The sequence below is a fragment of the Grampus griseus genome, assembly GCF_964374135.1.
Source record: "Grampus griseus genome assembly, chromosome: X".
NCBI lineage: Eukaryota > Metazoa > Chordata > Mammalia > Artiodactyla > Delphinidae > Grampus > Grampus griseus.
In genome coordinates this window covers 64,717,654-64,740,516 of record NC_138999.1, presented here as the reverse complement: position 1 = coordinate 64,740,516, position 22,863 = coordinate 64,717,654, and the positions used below count along the sequence as shown (strand labels likewise).

At 37.3% G+C, this 22,863-nt stretch overlaps 1 protein-coding gene across 1 annotated transcript in view; it reads left to right on the top strand.

Moving 5' to 3' along the window:
* Positions 1–12,732: 12,732 nt before the first annotated feature.
* Positions 12,733–22,863, top strand: part of ATRX (ATRX chromatin remodeler) — a gene marked incomplete at its 5' end in the record, with an annotated part of 197,408 nt that continues 187,277 nt past the window's right edge. Inside the window, 2 exons of the mRNA XM_082646836.1 lie at positions 12,733–12,737; positions 13,833–13,945. Of these exons, the coding sequence (XP_082502962.1) occupies positions 12,733–12,737; positions 13,833–13,945 (118 nt within the window). The remainder of the gene's footprint in view (positions 12,738–13,832; positions 13,946–22,863) is intronic.

The following is a 22,863-nucleotide window of genomic DNA, read 5'->3' as shown; positions in this document are numbered from 1 at the left end:
CCGCTCAGGACTCCTCAGGTACTTCCTGCAAGCTAAGTTGCTTTATTATTAAAATAATATGCTAGTTAAAATTAATTACATTTCCTTCAGACTTTAAGTTATTAGAATATTGTAGCTAAAGCTTAAGTTCCATTTGAACTATTTTCTGATGTATCTATATTGATACATATGGCTCTAGTTCATTCATTTAATTCATATATGGTCATCCATCATGTGAATGTATAATCTGTCTATCCTGTTTTTTATGGATAATTAGGTTATTTTCAAATTTTCTCTAGTACAAACAGTACTGCAGTTTGTACATGTCTTCATTCATAGCTTTAGTGGCCACATACAGCACGAGCTTTCTTTTAATATTTGCCTGATATATCAAATATCTTTTAAAAATTTACTCTTTTAATCATTTTTAAGGGTACAGTTCAGTGGCATTAACTACATTGGCAGTCCTTTGTAACCGTCCACACTCTCCATTTCCAGATCTTTTTCATCATCTCCAAAACGGAAACTCTGTACCCATTAAACAATAACTCTGCATTCCCTCCCCCCTCCAGCCCTCTATTGTGCTTTCTGTCTCTGTGCATTTGACTACTCTAGGACCCTCATCTAAGTGGAATTATACAATGTTTCTCCTTCTGTTGTGCCTGGCTTATTTTAGCTAGTATAATGTTTTCAAAGTTCATCTGTGGTGTAGCATGTATCAGAATTTCATTCTTTTTTAGCGAATATCATTCCTTTTATACCATGTGTATTGGGTTGGCCCAAAGGTTTGTTCAGTTTTTTCCATAAGATGGCTCTAGTAGCACTTAGTTGTCTTTAACTTCATTCGAAACAATTTTGTTAGATTGTATTGTGACAGCTGTCATGTTAGCATGCATTCAAAAAAAGGTATCAAAATTGGTGAATTTTTTGGTAGCCATTTTAATATTGAATATGGATTAAAAAAAGCATTTTTTGCATAATATGCTTTATTATTTCAAGAAAGGTAAAAATGCAACTGAAATGCACAAAAAGATATGTTCAGTGTATGCAGAAGGTGCTGTGACTGATCGAATGTGTCAAAAGTGGTTTGTGAAGTTTCGTGCTAGAGATTTCTTGCTGGATGATGCTCCCCGGTCAGGTAGTCCAGTTGAAGTTGACAGCGATCAAATCGAGATATTAATTGAGAACAATCAACGTTTCACCACATGGGAGATAGCCGACATACTCAAAATGTCCAAATCAAGCATTGAAAATCATTTGCACCAGCTTGGTTATGTGAATTGCTTTCACGTTTGGATTCTACATAACTTTAGCAAAAAAAAAACCTTGACTGTTTCCACGTGTGATTCTCTACTTAAATGTAACAAAAATGTTCCATTTTTAAAACAAATTGTGACAGACCATGAAAAGTAGATACTGTATAGTAATGTGGAAAGGAAGAGATTGCGGGGCAAGCGAAATGAACCACCACCAACCACATCAAAGGTCAGTCTTCATCCAAAGAAGGTGATGTTGTGTATATGGTGGGATTGGAAGAGAGTCCTGTATTATGAGCTCCTTCCGGAAAACCAAACAATTAATTCCAACAAGTTCTGCTTCCAGTTAAACCAACTGAAAGCGGCACTCGACAAAAAGTGTCCAGAATTAGTCAACAGAAAACGCATAATCTTCCATCAGGATAACGCAAGCCAGCATGTTTCTTTGATTACCAGACAAAAACTGTTACAGCTTGGTTGGGAAGTTCTGATTCATCTGCTGCATTCACCAGATATTGCACCTTCGGATTTCCATTTATTTCGATCTTTACAAAATTCTCTTAATGGAAAAAAATTCAGTTCTCTGGAAGACTGTAAAAGGCACGTGGAACAGTTCTTTGCTCAAAAAGATAAAAAGTTTTAGGAAGATGGAATTATAAGGTTGCCTGAAAAATGTCAGAAGGTAGTGGAACAAAATGGTGACTACGTTGTTCAATAAAGTTCTTGTTGAAAATGAAAAATGTGTCTTTTATTTTTCCTTAAAAAACCGAAGGCACTTTTTGGCCCACCCAGTATATTAAATTTTACTTATCCTTTCATCTGTTGTTGATGGATGTATTGGTTGTTTTCCCTTTTTGCCACTTGTGAATAATGCTGTTATGAACATTGATGTATAAGTATCTGTTTGTGTCCCAGCTTTCATTTCTTTTGGTATATACTTAGAAGTAGAATTACTGGATCATATGGCAGTTCTATGTTTATCTTTTTGAGGTACTGCTATACTGTTTTTCCACAGTGGGTGTGCCATTTTATATTCCTAACAGCATCACACTCAGGGTTCCAGTTTCTCCACATCCTCACCAACACTTGTTATTTTCTTTACTCTTTTTTTTTGTGTGGGTGGGGGTTAATAGCCTCTTAACGGGTGTGAAGTGTTATCTCATTATGGTTCTAATTTGTATTTCCCTAATGACTAGTGATGTAGAACATCCTTTTGTGTGTTTATTGGATATTTGTATGTCTTCTTTGGAGAAATGTCTATTCAAGTCCTTTGCCCATTAAATTTTTTTTTGTTGAGCTGCATATTTTTATTTTTTATTGAAGTATGTTGATTTAAAATATTGTGCTACTTTCAGGTGTACAGAAAAGTGATTCAGTTTTACATATACATACATATATATACATACACATATATATGTGTGTATATAATGGGTTGCCCAAAATGTTCCTTCAGTTTTTAGGTAAAAATAAAAGACACATTTTTCATTTTCACCGAGAACTGTATTGAACAACGTAGTCACCGTTTTGTTCCACTACCGTCTGCCATTTTTCAGGCAACTTCATAATTCCATCTTCCCAAAACTTTTAATCTTTTTGAGCAAAGAACTGTTCCACGTGCCTTTTACAGTCTTCCAGGGAACTGAAATTATTTCCATTAAGAGAATTTTGTAAAGACCGAAATAAATGGAAATCTGAAGATTCAATATCCGGTGAATGCAGCAGATGAATCAGAACTTCCCAACCAAGCTGTAACAGTTTTTGCCTGGTCATCAAAGAAACATGCTGGCTTGCGTTATCCTGATGGAAGATTATGCGTTTGCTGTTGACTAATTCTGGGTGCTTTTCGTCGAGTGCCACTTTCAGTTGGTCTAATTGGGAGCAGAACTTGTTGGAATTAATCGTTTGGTTTTCTGGAAGGAGGTCATAATAGAGGACTCCCTTCCAATCCCACCATATACACATCACCTTCTTTTGCTGAAGACTGACCTTTGGTATGGCTAGTGGTGGTTCATTTCGCTTGCCCCACAATCTCTTCTGTTCCACATTGTTGTACAGTATCTACTTTTCATCGCCTGTCACAATTTGTTTTAAAGATGGAACATTTTCATTACGTTTAAGTAGAGAATCGCATGTGGAAACACCATCAAGAAGGTTTTTTTTGCTTAAGTTATGTGGAACCCAAACATGAAAGCAATTCACATAACCAAGCTGGTGCAAATGATTTTCAGCGCTTGATTTGGACATTTTGAGTATGTTGCCTATCTCCCACGTGGTATAATGTTGATTGTTCTCAATTAGTGTCTTGATTGCTATCAACTTCAACTGGCCTACCCGATCGTGGAGCATCATCCAGCAAGAAATCTCTAGCACGAAACTTCGTAAATCACTTTTGACACATTTTTTCAGTCACAGCACCTTCTCCATACACGGAACATATCTTTTTGTGCATTTCAGTTGCATTTTTACCTTTCTTGAAATAATAAAGCATATTATGCAAAAAATGTTGCTTTTTTAATGAATGTTCGATATTAAAATGGCTACACAAAAATTCACTAATTTTAGTAAGTCTTTTTTAAAATGCATGCTGATATGACAGCTGTCACAATACAGTCTAACAAAATTGTTTCGAATGAAGTTAAAGATGACAGTGCTACTAGAGCCATCTTATGCAAAAAACAGAACGAACTCTTTGGCCAACCCCATATGTGTACATGTGTATGTATATGTGTATTATTTTTCAGATTCTTTTCCATTATAGGTTATTACAAGATATTCAGTATTGTTCCCTGTGCTATACAGTAAATCCTTGTTGTTTGTTTTATATATAGTGGTATGTATCTCATAATCCCATACTCCTAATTTATCCCTCCCCATTACCCTTTGGTAACCATAAGTTTGTTTTCTATGTCTGTGAGTTTGTTTCTATTTTATATTTAGATTCATTGTATTATTTTTTAGATTTCACACATAGTATTATATAATATTAGCCTTTTTCTGTCTCCGTATGATAATCTGTAGCTCCATCCATGTTGCTGCAAATGGCATTATTTCATTCCTTTTTTATGGCTGAGTAATATACCATTGTGTATATATACCACATGTTCTTTATCCATTCATCTGTTGATGGACAATTAGGTTGCTTCCATGTCTTGGCTATTGTAAATCGTCCTTTTATGAACATTCTGCTGCATGTATGTTTTTGAATTAGAGTTTTTGTCTTTTCTAGATATATGCCCAGGAGTGGGATTTCTGGATTGTATGGTAACTGTAGTTTTCATTTTTGAAGGAACCTCCATACTGTTTTTTATAGTGGCTGCACCGGTTTACATTCGCACCATCAGTATAGGAAAGTTCCTTTTTCTCCACATCCTCTCCAGCATTTACTATTTGTAGACTTTTGCTGATGGCCATTCTGACTGGTGTGAGGTGATACCTCATTGTAGTTTTGATTTGCTTTTCTCTAATAATGAGCAACGTTGAGCATCTTTTCATGTGCCTGTTGTCCATTTCTTTTTTGGAGAAATGTTTGTGTAGGTCTTCTGCTCATTTTTTGATTGGGTTGTTTTTGTTTTTTTTCTGTTGAGTTGTATGAGCTGTTTATATGTTTTTGACATTAATCCCTTGTTGGTCGCATCACATGCACATATTTTTTCTGAGTCCGTAGGTTTTCTTTTTACTTTGTTCATGGTTTCCTTTGTTGTGTAAAAGGTTTTAAGTTTGATTAGGTCCCATTTTATTACTTTTGTTTTTATTTCTATTGCCTTGGCAGACTGACCTAAGAAAACATTGGTATGATTTATGTCAGAGAATGTTTTACCTATGCTCTCTTCTAGGAGTTTTATGGTGTCGTGTCTCATGTTTAGGTCTTTATTTTACGTTTTTTTGTTGTATATGGTACGAGGGAATGTTCTAACTTCATTGATTTACATGAGGTTGTCCAGCTTTCCCAACACAACTTGTTGAAGAGACTGTCTTTTCTCCATTGTATATTCTTGCCTCCTTTGTTGAAGGTTGATTGACCCTAGGTGTGTGGGTTTATTTCTGGGCTCTCTATTGTGTCACATTGATCTGTATGTCTGTTTTTGTGCCAATACCACACTGTTTTTATTACTGTAGCTTTATAATATTGTTTGAAATTTGGGAGAGTTATGCCTCCAACTTTGTTCTTTTCCCTTAGGATTGCTTTGGCAATTCCAGGTCTTTTGTGGTTCCCTGTTACTTTTAGGATTATGTGGTCTAGTCCTGTGAAGAATGTCATGGGTAATTTTATAAGGATCGTATTAAATCTGTAGATTGCTTTGGATAGTATGGCCGTTTTACCAATATTTATTCTTCCAAACCAAGAGCATGGAATATCTTTCCATTTCTTTGAGTCAACTTCAGTTTCCTTTTTCCTAGTTCTCAGTTTCCTTTTTCCATGTTTTATAGTTCTCAGGGTATAGGTCTTTCACCTCCTAGGTTTTTTTCCTAGGTATTTTATTTTTTTGTATGCTGTTGTATCATATTATTTATTTTTAAAAATTATCTTAATTTTAAGTTTTGTTTATTTCTTTGGCTGCACCGTTCAGTTTGCAGGATCTTAGTTTCAGAACAACGATTGAACCCAGGCCATGGCAGTGAAAGCACTGAGTCCTAACCACTGGATCGCTTGGGAACTCCTTGGATGCTATTTTAAATCAGATTTTTTTTACTTTCTCTTTCTGATATTTCATTGTTAGTGTAAAGAAGTGCAACAGATTTCTTTTTTCTTTTTTTTAAAAAAATTATTTGTTTATTTGGCTGCATTGGGTCTTAGTTGCAGCACATGGGATCTTCATTGCTGTGTGCGAGATCTTCGTTGTGGCATGCAGGATCTTTAGTTGCGGCATGCGGGATCTTTTTAGCTGTGGCATGTGGGATCTAGTTCCCTGACCAGTGATCGAACCAGGGCCCCCTGCATTGGGAGCACAGAGTCTTAGCCACTGGACCACCATGGAAGTCCCCAGAAATGCAATAGCTATCTGTATATTAATCTTGTATCTTTCTACCTTGCTCAAGTCATTTATTAGTTCTAATAGTTTTTTTGTGGCCTCTGTAGGAATATTTGTATAGGGTATCATGTCATCTGCATATATTCACAATTTTACCTCTTCTCTTACAATTCAGATACCTTTTATTTCTTTTTCTTATCTGATTGCTGTGCCTTTGCCCATTTTTGTATTTGGTTGTTTGGTTTTTTTGGAGTTGAGTTATAGGATTTCTTTATGTTTTCTGGTTATCAATACCATTTCAGATATATGATTCAGAAATACTTTCTCCCATTTTGTGGATTGTCTTTTCTTCTCTTGATAGTGACCTTTGATGCACAAAAGTTTTTCATTTTGATGAAATCCAGTTTATTTTTTGTTGTTGTCTGTGCTTTTGGTATCATATTCAAGAAAGCATGACGAAATCCAATGTCATGAAGATTCCCCCTCTATTTTCTTTAAAGAGTTTCATAGTTTTAGCTACTATTTTTAGGTCTTTGATGCATTTGGAGTTAATTTTTGTATGTGGTGTGAAGCAGGCATCCACTTTATTCTTTTGCATTTGGTTATTCATTTTTTCCAACACCCCATGTTGAAAAGACTGTCGTTTTCCCATTGAATGTTGTTGATACCCTTCTTGAAAATCAGTTGACCACATATATGCAAGGCTTTATTTCTGGGTTCTCTATTCCATTGTTCTATATGATTGTCCTTTTGCCAGTACCATACTGTTTTGATTATTTTAGCTCTGCAGTTAGTTTTGTTTTTTTAATTTAAGTATAGTTGATTTACCATATTGTGTTAGTTTCAGGTTTACAGGAAGGTAGTTCAGTTTATATATATATATATATATATATTCAGATTATTTTCCATTATAGGTTATTACATGATATTGAATGTAGTTCTCTGTGTTATACAGTAAATCCTTGTTGCTTTTGCAGTTAGTTTTGAAGTCAGGAATTGTGAGTTCTTTAATTTTGTTGTATTTCACAACTGTTTTGGCTGTTCAAGATTCCTTGAGATTCATCATGAATTTTAGGATGGAATTTACTGTGTCTGTGAAAAAAACTGTTGGAATTTTGATAGGAGTCGAATCTCTAGATCACTTTGGGTAGTATTGTCATCTTAACAATATTTATTTGTGTCTTTAATTTCTTTCAGCAGTGAAAGTTTTCCTGTTTTGCGGCTTTCCGTAAGTCTTTCAATTCCTTGGTTAAATGTATTCTTAAATACTTAATTCTTCTTGATGCTATTGTAAATGGCATTGTTTTTTTTTAATTTCCTTTTTGGATTGTTCATTGTTAGTTTGGAAAAATGCAGCTGATTTTTGCGTGTGAATTTTGTATCCACCAACTTTACTGAATTTGTGTATTAACTGTTAAGAATTTTTTGTGGTATCTTTAAGGTTTTGTACATGTAAGATGTCATCTGTGGACAAAGATAAGTTTACTCTTCTTTTCCAGTTTGGATTATAATATGCTATTTTAAACAGTTGTTAAGTGAACAAAAATGTAAAGTTAATTACCAATGATTTGTTTGTAAAAAAGACCATTTTTGGTCAGTATACTCATGAACATATGTCCAAATTTTAGAGACTCTATATGGTCCATTGCTAGAAGACAGCCACCCATCTGTGTGAGCAGGTAGATGAATGGGGGGAAATGAAAAATAGTTTTTGTTTTGTTTTTGTTTGGCCATGCCGTGAGGCTCGTGGGATATTAGTTCCCCAAACAAGGATTGAACTTGCGCCCACAGTAGTGAAAGCGCTGTGTCCTAACCACTGGCCAACCAGGGAATTCCCGAAAAATAGTTTAGGATGTTACCATTGTGGAAGACTGGGTAATGCATACACAGGATCTTTCTTACAACTGCATGTGAATCTACGATTATCTCAAAATGAAAAGTTTAATTTAAAAAAGGCTAGCTCCTTTACACATATACTTCTCCAAATAATGCAAAAGAGGTGAAACACTAGTAATTTTTAGAACTCCACATTTCTCATGGAAGAAATGTTGTAAAACATTCAGGGTGAAGAAAATGGCCCATAGTTAAAAACACTGACATTAGTACTTAAAACTTGTCTGAAATCCAGTCATTTATGATATGGTTAGCTTACATTAGGAATTTAGAATTTTTTTGGTTCTCTTGAAGATAGGTAGATTAGATGTCATTGGTCATTTACATCAAGCCCATGTTGTAATTGTGTGTTTGTGAGTATGAAGGCTGATCAGATTCTTCTTCAATCAAGATTTTTAACTATTCTTAAGGATCATTTTAAGGACTTGTACCTAGAACCTAGAATTAAGTAATGTATAGTACTGGTGGAGTAAGCTTCACATTTTGGTGGAGGAGGAAGAGAGTGACAGCCACGTCTGGATTTAATAAAAATAACTTAGAATAGTTCACAATTATAAAACTGATAAGTTAATGTGTGCAGTTTTGCCTTAGGAAAAGATCCTTCAATTTACAAAAGGGTTGATAAGTGTTGTCTTTCAAACAGTTTATTTGGTGTGTTTAAAATATCATTTCCACAAATAAGACTTAATTCCAAGGACCATCTCCAATGTATGACTCTAGAAATGAGGCAGATTTTAAAAGCTGACATCAGAGCTTTTATAAATGAATGAATATTTCCCTTCTAAATAGTCACCCTTGGAGGCCATACTGAAACCAATGATGATGTCATTCCTGAGGATACTTCAAGAACTCTCCTTTTGTAACCAATTTAGAAGACATGCAAGAAATTAAGTCTTCAGGAATACTTTGAATTTTGGCAAAAACTATTTTTAATGCACCTGATAATCTTTCATTATTCACCATACTTGACTCTAAATGACATTTGGCTATTTCCAAATATCACATCTGCCCTTAGAGAAGATTTTTCAAATGAGTGGGCAAATTTTTTAAGTATCAATTTTTTTCACCATTGGACTTATAGCTGGTCTCATAATATATAATATTACACAAATATGTTCATTCCTAAGAATGCTGTCCTTCAGAGAACAAAAAAATTCTGATTGTATCCTCTTGTTTTAATTTTTTCATATTGAGGTACTATTAATGGGCTGCATTGATTTATCCATAGTCTTGACCTTGTTCAGCTACAGTATGAATTCATGTGATAGCTGGCTTTGTGGTTGGATTGCTGTGAATTCTAGGAATGAGTGCGATAATCATTATGCTGGTTTGCTGTGCTCTTTCATTTCTAAAGTACAGCGCTTTTGCTGTTTGGTAATCTGTTGATGAAACAAGATGTAGAATGACATCGTCCATTCTTATTTTTAGATTTTGGTTACCAGGAATATTGTGTGCCATTGGTTGACATGTAGCGTCTTTTCCTCTGGTTCCATTCTCTAATTGAAAATTAAGGATACTGAGTGACTTGATGATAATTTTTTTGTACATCTGGTTCATTTCCAAAGGAAGGTTATGGCAAAAAGTAGAAACCATACCCTCTTGGTACCTATATTCTAGAGTCAAGTTTGTTTTAAGATTATTTAAAACAACCCTCTCCACCAAAACAACCAAAATCCCACACACAATGTCTAGTTGCAGTATGCCTGTTAATTTCATTTCTTTTTCGTTCACTAAATATCTTGGGATCTTCCTAACCAAACGTAGAAAAATGGTACAGAGGGGCCACTGGGTTTGGAGCCCAGCACCCTGCTTGAATCAGGGTGGTATCTGGCCCATGAAGGCCTGACTGAGATGTTACCTGTTTCCTAATTTTTTTTTTTTTTTTTTTTTTTTTTTTTTGCGGTATGCGGGCCTCTCACTGTTGTGGCCTCTCCCTTTGCGGAGCACAGGCTCCGGACGTACAGGCTCAGTGGCCATGGCTCACGGGCCCATCCGCTCCGCGGCATGTGGGATCTTCCCGGACCGGGGCACGAACCCGTGTCCCCTGCATCGGCAGGCGGACTGTCAAACACTGCGTCACCAGGGAAGCCCTACTTACATACATTCTTGAATTCCTTTCTCTATTTTGCATTTTTCGTTGAGGTGAAATTCACATAAAATAAAATTAACCATTTAAACCATTTTAGTATATAATTTAGTTTTTAAAGTTTTTACTAAATTCACAATATTGTACAATTGTCACCACTTTCTAATTCTAGAATATTTTTTTTGCCCCCAAAATATAACTTATACCACCCAATTTCCCCCTTCCTTTATCCCCTGGCACCCACTAATCTACTTTCTGCCTCTGTGGATTTGCCTACTTGGACATTTTACATATATAAATGGAATCATCCAATATGTAGGAATTTGTGTCTGCATTTTTTTTTTCAGTATGCAAGCCTCTCACTGTTGTGGCCTCTCCCATTGCGGAGTACAGGCTCCAGACGCACAGGCTCAGTGGCCATGGCTCACGGGCCCAGCTGCTTTGCGGCATGTGGGATCTTCCTGGACCGGGGCATGAACCCCTGTCCCCTGCATCGGCAGGCGGACTCTCAACCACTGTGCCACCAGGGAAGCCCTGTGTCTGCATTGTTTAGCACAAAGTTTACAATGTTCATCCGTGCTTAGTATAGATGAATATTTCATTCCTTTTAATTGGGGTATAATATCCCATTGTCTCTTCATCAGTTGATGGATATTTGGGTACTTTTCACTTTTTGGCTGTTATGAATATTGCTGCTATGAACTTTTGTGTTTAGTTTTTTGAGTGTGGGCATATGTTTTCATTCTCTTGGGTATATATCTAGGAGTCGAATTGCTGGGTTATTTGGTAACTCTGTGTTTAACTTTTTGAATTACTACTAAAATGTTTTTCATACTGACTCCCATTTTACATTCCCACCAGCAGCGTACGTAAGTTCCAATTTCTTTCCATCCTTGCCAACCCTTATTTTTTAAAAAATTATTATCATATCCATTCTAAAGAGTGTAAAATAGTATCTCATTGTGGTTTTGATTTATATTTTGCTCTAATGATTAATAATCTTGAGCATTTTTTCATGTGCTTCCTATTTGTGTATATTCTTAGAATTGTATATCTAACTTCTGTTTTTTATTGAGGTATAGTTGACTTACAAAGTTGTGTTGATTTCTGCTGCACAGCAAAGTGATTCAGTTATAAATATATATACATTCTTTTTTAAAAATATTCTTTTCCTTTATGGTCTATCATAGGATATTGAATATAGTTCTCTGTGCTATATAGTAGGACCTTGTTATTTATTCATTCTATATATAAAATCTTACATCTGCTACCCCCAACCTCCCATGCTATCCCTCCCCCAACCCCCTCCCCCTTGACAACCACCAGTCTGCTCTCTATGTCTATGATTCTGTTTTTGTTTCATACATAGGTTCATTTATGTCATATTTTAGATTCCACATATGTGATATCATGTGGTATTTGTCTTTCTCTTCCTGAGTTACTTCACTTAGTATGGTGATCTATAGTTGCATGCGTGTTGCTGCAAATGGCATGATTTTGTTCTTTTTATGGCTAAGTAGTGTTTCATTGTATATATGTACCACATCTTCTTTATCCATTCATCTGTCAGTGGACATTTAGGTTGTTTCCATGTTTTGGCTATTCTGAATAGTGCTGCTATGAACATAGGGGTGCATGTATCTTTTTGAATTATAGTTTTGTCTGGATATATGCCCAAGAGTAGGATTGCTGGATCATATGGTAATTCTGTTTTGGCTTTCTGAGGAACCTCCATACTGTTTTCCACAGTGGCTACACCAACTTATATTCCTACCAACAGTGTAGGAGGGTTCCCTTTTCTCCACACCCTCTCCATCATTTGTTATTTGTAGACTTTTTAATGGTGGCCATGCTGACTGGTATGAGGTGGTACTGCATTGTAGTTTTGATTTACATTTCTCTAATAATTAGCGATGTTGAGCATCTTTTCATGTGCCTGCTGGCCATCTGTGTGTCTTCTTTAGAGAAATGTCTATTTAGGTCTTCTGCCCGTTTTTCAGTTGGGTTGTTTGGTGTTTTGTTGTTGAGTTATTGTATATCTAAGTTGTTTAAAACCCATTTCAAATTGGATTTGCCGTTTTACTGTTTAATTGTAAGAATTCTTTACATTATTAAAAGGGTATATATTTTATAAAAGGATTATTTTATTATTTTTTATTATTTTTTATTTTTTTGCGGTACACGGGCCTCTCACTGTTGTGGCCTCTCCCGTTGCGGAGCACAGGCTCCGGACGCGCAGGCTCAGCGGCCGTGGCTCACGGGCCCAGCTGCTCTGCGGCATGTGGGATCTTCCCGGACCGGGGCACGAACCCGTGTCCCCTGCATCGGCAGGCGGACTCTCAACCACTGTGCCATCAGGGAAGCCCTATAAAAGGATTATTAATGCTTTTTCAGATATATGATTTGAAAATAGTTGTCATCAGCTATGTGGGTTGTCTCTTCACTTTCTTGATGGTATCTTTTCATACACAGAAGTTTTGAATTCCAATGAAATAAGTTTTATCTGTTTTCTTTCTTGCTTTTCAGTTTAGGAAATCTTTTATTAGAAATGGGGTATATGTTTATTTTCTGCATTTTAAACTTTTAAGTTTTTTTTTTTTTGCGGTACATGGGCCTCTCACTGTTGTAGCCTCTCCTGTTGCGGAGCACAGGCTCCAGACGCGCAGGCTCAGCGGCCATGGCTCATGGGCCCAGCCGCTCCGTGGCATGTGGGATCTTCCTGGACTGGGGCACGAACCCGTGTCTCCTGCATTGGCAGGCGGACTCTCAACCACTGCGACACCAGGGAAACCCTAAATTTTAACTTTTTATAGCCCTGTTTGGTGGATTACAGATACACTTATTACATAACTTAATAGGATATGCTGTGATAATTTAGTTATATAAATATTTCCATGGGAATCTGTGAGCTCTTCTAGGTCCTGTTCTATTCATCTTAGTGTTGGTCATTTATACATTTATTCTGTTCTAAGCAGAAAATAGAATAATAAACAAAAGAACTACTGAAGGCTTCCAGAGACTAAGTGCTCAGGAAATATATTTGATACATTACTGGATTATTATTTTAAATGATGTAAAGCAAAATCTCATACTACCAGCATTTTCCTTGAATAGTACTTTTTAATTTTTTAATTTATTTTATTTAAGTATAGTTATTTTACAGTGTTGTGTTAATTTCTGTTGTATAGCAAAGTGATTCAGTTATACACATATGTATATAGATGCATTCTTTTTCGTATTCTTTTCTATTATGGTTTATCACAGTCCTTGAATTATACTTTTTTAAAAAAAATTAATTTTGTATTGGAGCATCGTTGATTAACAATGTGTTAGTTTCAGGTGTACAGCAAAGTGATTCAGGTATACATATATGCATATATATACATTCTTTTTCATATTCTTTTCCATTATGGTTTATCACAGTCCTTGAATTATACTTTGATTGTAGATAAGTGTACAGGTAGATTTTGTTACTCATGTTTTCATATCCTCAGTGAAATAAAGAAAATTCATTTTCTTTCTTATTTTAAGTATGCATTCTTTCAGACCACTTACAGTGTAGATATATTTTCAGTTTGTTAAACTTTATATTTAATTTAATATATGACCTGGTAAGTTAGGATATTCTTAAAATTTTTATTTTGACAGTGAAAGCAAGTTGAATACATTGGTGCAGAAGCTTCATGACTTTCTGGCACACTCATCAGAAGAATCTGAAGAAACAAGTTCTCCTCCAAGACTTGTGATGAACCAAAGCACAGGTAAATTGAAAAAGGATGTGTAACATCTCCTAGTCTATTTTCCATTTATTTTTGAGCAGGTGCAGTTATTAAAGTCTTTAATAGCCCCTGTGTATCTAGTAGTTAGATAATATCTGATACTTGAGATTTTAATTCAGATAAGTAAAAAGTATAAGGTTTTATGGTTATAGGTGCTTAGAGAAGCATATACTTAGGGTTTTGTGTGTAATAGAAATGCTTTATAGAGGTGGGTGATGAGGTTATCTGTTTAAAATAGATAGTATTAGAAGTTGTAGGAATAGTACAGAAATATATTATCCTAGAAGTTATGCATGTATTACGAGTTACATTTTTATATTGTTTGATAACTTCTTTGAGTAGATTTGGTACATAAATTTGTTTTTAATAAAAAACAACATCTCCTCTCTACCTCCATTTTTCCTTTTTAAAAGTATCTTGTATCATATATGATGATTACCATCATTTGTTTTGAGGTTTTTAAGGGTAGCCACATATATAAGAGGTGAATACACACACACACACACGCACACACGCACACACGCACACACGCACACACACGTACTTGCACACAAACACAATATGTACAAAAAGGGTGAAGAGTGGTAGATCACAGTGAAAAGTTCAGCCATATGTGTAATTAGAGTACCAGAAGGAGAAAAGAGAGAATGGGTCAGAAGCTGAATTTGATGAGATATTCACTGAGCATTTTCTTTTTTTTGTTTAAAGATTTATTTATTTATTTATTTTATTTATTTTTGGCTGTGTCGGGACTTAGTTGTGGTGTGCCGTCTCTTTCATTGTGGTGCTCAGGCTTCTTTCTAGCTGTGGCGTGAGGATTTTCTCTTCTCTAGTTGTGGCGCGCAGACTCCAGGGCTCTGTAGTTTGCAGCATGCAGGCTCTCTTGTTGAGGTGCGCAAGCTCAGTAGTTGTGGCGCACAGGCTTAGTTGCCCCATGGCATGTGGAATCTTAGCTCCCTTACCAGGGATCGAACCTGCATCCCCTGCATTGTAAAGCGGGTTCTTTACCAGCGGACCACCAGAGAAGTCCCTCGCTGAGCATTTTATAAAAGTGAAGAAAGACATCAAGCTGTAGATTCATGAAACACTATGAACCCCACGCAGGATAAATAGAAAACTACAACTATGAATATCATAATTAAACTCCTAAAGAACGAAAACAAAGAGAACAATCTTAGGAGCAGCCAGAGGAAAAATGTCTTTGCTTTTTTTTGTTTGTTTTTTTGTTTGTTTTTTTTTTGTGTCTTACGCGGGCCTCTCACCACTGTGGCCTCTCCCATTGCGGAGCACAAGCTCCAGACGCGCAGGCTCAGCGGCCATGGCTAACGGGCCTAGCCGCTCCGCGGCATGTGGGATCTTCCCGGACCGGGGCACGAACCCATGTCCCCTGCATCGGCAGGCGGACTCTCAACCACTGCGCCACCAGGGAAGCCCTGTCTTTGCTTTTTGAATGTTGAATGTTCTGAACAACAGTAACACTGATAGCTCATTTGACGACAGGAATTTTAGAAGCTGGATGATGAAGAAATGATTTATTTAAAGTGAGAAATGAAAATAATTGCCAGAGTCAAAGTTTTCTCAGTGAAAACATCTTTGAAAAGTGAAGGTGGAGTAAAGATAAAAAGTGAGAACTTGATGTCAGCACACCGACACTAGAGGAAATAGTAAAGGGTTTTCTTAAATGAGAAGGAAAATAATTCGAAATGGTGACACCAAAATACAGGAAGTTACAAATAACAATGGGAGGGATAAATAGGTGAATAAAATGAAATATGTACTTTTATCTAATCCACAGTCCGTAGTCTTAATTCATAAATTGCCCCAACAGTGTTTTCATAGGTAACTTCTCGCCCCGCAAGTCCAGGATCCAGTTGAAGATGCCACATTGTAAATAGTTATTTGGTCTTTAGCCTTTTCATATCTGAAACAAGCTGGAACCATAACATTTATCAAATGTACAGATATATTATTTTGGTGGTTGTCCCTCAATGTGGATTTGTCTGATTAGTTATAATTAGATCGGGATTTTTAATTTTTGGCAGGATTGCCATGTAAGTGGCATTATGTTCTTGTCCATACATCATATCACAAGGTACGTGATGTAATGTCCCCGTTTATTGGTGATGTTAACTTAGGTTACTTGGTTATGGTTGTTTTTCTAGGTTAAGCCACTGTAAAGGTATGATTTATTCCTTTGTAACTAATTTGTTGAAGATTACTTTGAAATTAACTTAGGTTTTTTTTTTTTGTTTGTTTGTTTTTTTTTTTTTGCGGCACGCAGGCCTCTCACTGCTGTGGCCTCTCCCGTTGCGGAGCACAGGCTCCGGATGCGCAGGCTCAGCGGCCATGGCTCACAGGCCCAGCCACTCCGCGGCATGTGGGATCCTCCCAGACCGGGGCACAAACCCGTGTCCCCTGCATCGGCAGGCAGACCCTCAACCACTGCGCCACCAGGGAAGCCCCCTTAGGTATTCTTTTCATCATCGGAAGTGAGCTTTTATGGTTTCTTACTGCAAATTACCACAAACTTGGCATCTTAAAACGACCCGGATTATTTATTTATTTATGGCTGCATTGGGTCTTCGTTGCTCCACGTGGGCTTTCTCCAGTTGTGGCAAGCGGGGTCTACTCTTCGTTGTGGTGTGCAGGCTTCTCATTGCAGTGGCTTCCCTTGTTGCGGAGCACGAACTCTAGGACTCTAGGTGTGCGGACTTCACTAGTTGTGGCATGTGGGCTCAGTTGTTGTGGCTTGCGGACTCTAGAGCGCAGGTTGAGTAGTTGTGGCACATGGGCTTAGTTGCTCTGCAGCATGTGGGGTCTTCCTGGAACAGGGATCAAACCTGCATCCTCCACATTGGCAGGTGGATTCTTAACCACTGCACCACCAGGGAAGTCCCAACCCAAATTTATTATCTCATAGTTCTGTAGGTTTGGAGTCTAGGTGGATTTTGATGAGCTCTGCTAAGGGAATCACAAGGTCTAAGTCAAAGTGACAGTAAGACTATGTTCCTTTCTGGAGACTCTGTGGAAAAATCCATTTCCATGCTCATTCAGGTTGTTGGCAGAATTCAGTTCATTGTGGTTGTAGGCCTGAGGTCCCCATTTCTTGCTGACTATTGGCCAGGATCCTCTCAGCTCCTTAATTTCCTCTCACATGGCCCGCGCCATCTACAAAGACATCAAAAACATGTGTCTTCCTCATGCTTTGAATTTCTCTGACTTATCCTTTTGCTTCTCTGCACCTTCTGCACGAGCTGGAGTCATTTTTCTACTTTAAAGGTCTCATGTGATTAGACTAGACCGCCTCCTTCTCACCACTTCCCAGTGAGCTCCCATTTTTAAGGTCAACTGTGCCATTTTACATAGCAAAACCATGGGAGTGTTATTTCCTCACGTTCACAGGTTCTGAAGATTCGGGATCATGAAATCTTGGGGACCATTCCTAGAAATTCTGCCTACACCACATCCATTCACGATTCTTGTGGCTCAATGATATGTTACTATGGTGGGTTCAAAATCATGATGTTCTGATCTATCATTCCTCCTATGTTTTAGTTGGCATATTACTATAAGGGAGAAGTTTACATTTCTATGCTCTGTATTCATTTGTTTATATTAGTATATACTAATTTTTTTATTTTTCCATGAACATTTTCTTACTGTCATTATTTTAATATCCAAATTGTACCAGTATTGGCTAGTGGGAACCCCTTTTGTATGGCTCCTGCAGACCTTTTCACAAGTCTTCATCAACCTTGAGCACTTTCTTACTTTCTGCTCTCACAAGATGTTCATTATTTACTTTGCACTGTCCCTACCCCAGCCATGGAATCAGTTATTTCTCCAAGGAGTTCTGATTCCTTTTAGAGGGATATGGTATTTAGAAAGCAATATCTGGGTGTATGATGTGCTCATTGCCGCCAGGATGTCTGCTTCCAGGCCCTTTAGCAGAGAAAGCCAGTATATGTGTTATGTTTTCATGCACTGATATTGATACTTTTAATTTTACTTTGGACTACAGACATCATTCTAGTCTTCCTCTTTTTGTATTTTAACTTCTTACTGCAACAGAAAGATGGCTCCCATTATCCTCAGTTTATGTACTCAGTTGATCAGTCTTCATTGTATCCACGTGGTTTCAAATTTGCAAACCAAATCATCACAATAAAGAAACCTAACTAGTGTTAAATATTTGTTTAAAGTTCCTTTTGTCTTTAGAATGAAATCATAGCGTCACAGTTCTATATTCAGTAGTTAGTTGGGGAGTTCTGCTTCTGGTAGTGGCAGAGTAGCTCTTTATGGATAAACAGATATCTCTCACAGATACCAATTATTAATTCTGGCCAAAATACTGAACACAATGATGTGAGGAAACTGAACAGTGACACAAAGCGGACACAAATTGGAGTAGGGTCAACCCATGGAAGAAAGAAGTATTAATGGCTGAATTCCCAATTGTTAAGCCTTTTTTCCTTAGGAAAGGTGCCAGTTAGCTCCATCAGTGGAATTTAAGACTTGGATAGCTCTGTCCTTCTGGATATGCTGTTTGAGCTTGCAACCCCACTACTTCTGATAGCCTTCTTGCGACTAAGGTTGAACCAGCATAAAACTCAGCATTTGGTCCAAGGTGGTGGTGTAGGAAGACCCTGATCTCACCCCTCCCCACAGACACACCGAATTTACAGCTACGTAAAGAGTGATGCCTCTTGCAGAAGAACTGAGGTCTGATTAAACAGCTTCTCCACAACAAATGATACAAGGACCACATAGAGATTGGTAGGAGACACAGAGAGAGAGTATTGAAGGGAGCCCCACTTCAGTGTGGTGTACTGCCGTGGCGAGGGATATCACTAAGGGGCCTGTGTACAGACCTGCCTCCCCTGGGGCACAGAGAAAAAACAGTGGTTTAAAGGAGATCTAGACTGTACATGAAGGAAATCCACTTACTAACCCTAGAGTGTCTGCTAAATGGGCAGGGAACTGCTGGAACTATCTCCACTGTTGAAGGTGCTAGAGAGCACCATTTTTTGTGTTCCTCCTTTACCTTGATAGCGCAAGTGGGAACATAGTCCACGTTCTCTAGCTGGCCTTCCAAGGCCACCTCAGCATACCTCTGGCCCACACAAGCTATAGGCGTCCTACCAAGGCAGCCTGAGTATACAGTGCCCGAGGACCCCCTGGCTCATGACTTATTAGGCTCCAGCCGGCTTGCCAAAGCTGCCTGGCACACACAGACTACACAGGGGATGCTCTTAACTGAGGTTATGCCTTCAAGACCGGGAGAGGTACCTGTTTTGCCTGATGTATAGAAAGAAACACAAAGTCAAACAAAATGGGGACAGAGGAATATGTTCCAAGTGAAAGAACAAGGTAAAACTGCAGAAAAAAATCTTAATGAAATGGAGATAAGTAATTTACCTGATAAAGAATTCAAAGAAATGGTCATAAAGATGCTTACCAAACTAGGTAGAAGAATGGAGGAACACAGTGAGAACTTCAGCAAAGAGAAAATATAAAAAAGAAACAGTCAGAACTGAAGAACACAATATTGGAAAATACAGTAGAGGAAATTATAGTTGATACAGTAGAACACATCAGTGATTTGGAAGACAGAATAGTGGAAACCACCCAATCAGAACAGAAAAAAAGAAGAATTTTAGAAAGTGAGAGTTTAAGGGATCTCTGGGGGGCTTCCCTGGTGGCGCAGTGGTTGAGAGTCTGCCTGCCGATGCAGGGGACGCGGGTTTGTGCCCCGGTCTGGGAGGATCCCACATGCCGCGGAGCGGCTGGGCCTGTGAGCCATGGCCACTGAGCCTGTGCGTCCAGAGCCTGTGTTCCACAACGGGAGAGGCCACAACAGTGAGAGGCCCGCATACTGCAAAAAAAAAAAAAAAAGGAGATCTCTGGGACATCAGGAGTACTAACATTCTCATAGTAGGGGTAGGGGTCTCAGATGGAGAAGAGAGAGAGAAAGGGACAAAAAATTTACTTAAAGAAATAATGTCTGAAAACTTCCCTAGTCTGGGAGAGGAAACAGACATCTAGGTACAAGAATCACAGAGTTCCAAACAAGGTGAACCCAAGGAGATCCACACCAAACATGTAAGTAAAATGGCAAAAGATAAAGTGAGAATTTTATGGGCAGCAGGAGAAAAACAACTAATCATATACAAGGAAAATCCCATAAAATTATTAGCTGATTTTTCAGCAGAAACTCTGCAAGCCAGAAGGGGGGGGGGTGGCATGATATATTTAAAGTACTGAAAGTAAAAAAACTTCCAACCAAGAATACTCTACCTGGCAAGGTTATCATTCAGAATTGAAGGAGAGATGGAGTTTCCCAGACAAGCAAAACCTAAAGGAGTTCAGCACCACTAAAATGGCCTTACAAGAAATGTTAAAACGTATTCTTAGGTGGAAAAGAAAAGGCAATAGTTAGAAATAAGAAAATATATGAAAGAAAAAAATCTCACTGGTAAAGGTAAATATATAGTAAATCAGCCACTTACAAAGCTAGTAGGAAGGTTAAAAGACAAAAAGTAGTAAAATCAACTATAACTACAATAAGTAGCTAAGGGATACACAAAGTATAAAGTTGTAAAATATCATGTCAGAAACAAAATGTTGGGGGGGTAGTAAAAATGTAGTACTTTCAGAATATATTTGAACTTAAGCAACTGTCAGCCTAAATTAAATCAGTGTGTGTGTGTGTATGTGTGCGCACGTATCAACCTGATGGTAGCTGCAAACCCAAAACCTGCAATAGATAAACAAAAAATAAAGGAGCCCAAACATAAAGAAAATCATCAAACTACAAGGGAAGAGACTTCCCTGGTGGTCCAGTGTTTAAGAATCTGCCTTCCAACGCAGGGGACGTGGGTTTGATCCCTGGTCAGGGAACTAAGATGCCACATGCCACGGGGCAGCTAAGTCTGCGTGCTGCAACTACTGAGCCTGTGTGCCGCAACTAGAGAGCCCACACGCCACAACTAGAGAGAAGCCCGTGCGCCGCAGCTAAGACCCAAGGCAGCCAAAAAATAAATTAATAAAATATTTTAAAAAAAACTACAAGGGAAGAAACCAAGAGAAGAAAGGAATAGAGAATAACTATAAAAACAAGCAGAAAATAATTAACAAAATGGCAATAGGTAAATCCTTATCAATAACCACTTTAAATATAAATTGACTAAATGCTCCAATCAAAATAGAGATGGCTGAATGGATTAAAAAGCAAGACCCATTTATATGCTGCCTACAAGAGACTCACTTCAGATCTAAAGACAAACAGAGTTGATACTGAAGGGATTGAAAAAGGTATTCAATGCAAAAGGAAACGAAAAGAAAGCAGGGGTACTAAACAAAATGCTACAAAACCAATGCATCAACGAAGAAATCAAAGAGGAAATTAAAAAATACCTTGAGACACATGAAAATGGAAACACAACTTTCCAGAATCTATGGGATGCAGCAAAAGCAGTTCCAAGAGGGAAGATTATAGTGATACAGGCCAACTTCAAGAAAAAAGAAAAATCTCAAATTAAAAAAAATGTAGCTTTACATTTAAAGGGACTAGAAAAAGAAGACCAGAACAAGTCCTGACTTAGTAAAAGGAAAGAAATAATAAAGGTCAGATTGGAAATAATGCACCTGATAGCTCGTCTTCTTCCTCTTAACAGGGTCTTTTGCAGAGTGAAAGTTTTAAATTTTGAGGAAGTCTAATTTATAGATTTCCTTTTGAGGATCATGCTTTTCTTACATATAAAGGAGCTAGAAAAAGAAGAGCAAACAAAACCCAAAGTTAGTAGAAGGAAATAAACCATAAAGATCAGGGCAGAAATAAATGAAATAGAGACTAAAAAATAATAGAAAAGATCAATGAAACTACGAACTAGTTTTCTGTTTGAAAATGTAAACAAAATTGAAAAATCTTAAGTCAGACTCATCGTGAAAAAAAGAGAGTCCAAATAAATAAAATGAGAAAGGAAAGAGGAAAAGTAACAACTTAAACCACATCAATGCAATGAATCCTAAGAGACTATTGTGCCAACAAATTGGACAACATCGAAGAAGTGGATAAATTCCTAGAAACTTACAATTTTCAAGACTGAATCATGGAGAAATACAAAATCTAAACAGACTGATTACTAATGAAATTCAATTAGTGATCAAAAAACTTCCAACAAACAAAAGTTGAAGAGCAGTTGGCTTCATAGGTGAATTCTATCAAACATTTAAAGAAAAATTAATAGTTATCAATATTGTAATAACTTAGTATGGTGACAGATGATAACTAGACTTGTAGGGGTGGTCATTTTATAACGTATAAAATATTGAATCACTATGTTGTGCACCTAAAACTAATATATTAAGTTAATTATTTTTCAATTAAAAGAGTTGAATGGAAACCTGCATTCTTGATGAGGCATAAAGGAATTTAGGGAGACCACAGTATGTTTAGTAAAATGAGAGGGGAGATCCCACCTAGAAGAGAGCTACAGTTTGGGAGCTCTGGAACCTGCAAAAACTCTTGCCATATCTGGTTGATTCACAAGTGCAGCCCAGATTCTAGGTAGCCCAGTTAGGGCTAAAAGAACAGAATAAAGCTTTCAGCTGCTTACACTAGAGGGTATATATTTTGGGGTTTGATTTCAGGTAAGTTGACTATCCGCTATTAACAAAAATAACAACTGTAACAGCATGCAGTGTTTTCACTGTATCTTTAAAAATGTCCAGTACCCAATCTGAAATAAAAAGAGGAAATTGTGACTCATGTTCAAAAGGAAAGGCAAGCAGTAGAGACAATCCACATATGTCTCAAATGTTGAAATTAGCAAGCAAGAATATTAAAGCAGCTATTGCAACTATGCTTTAGTATAATAAAGCAAATACATTTATGTTGA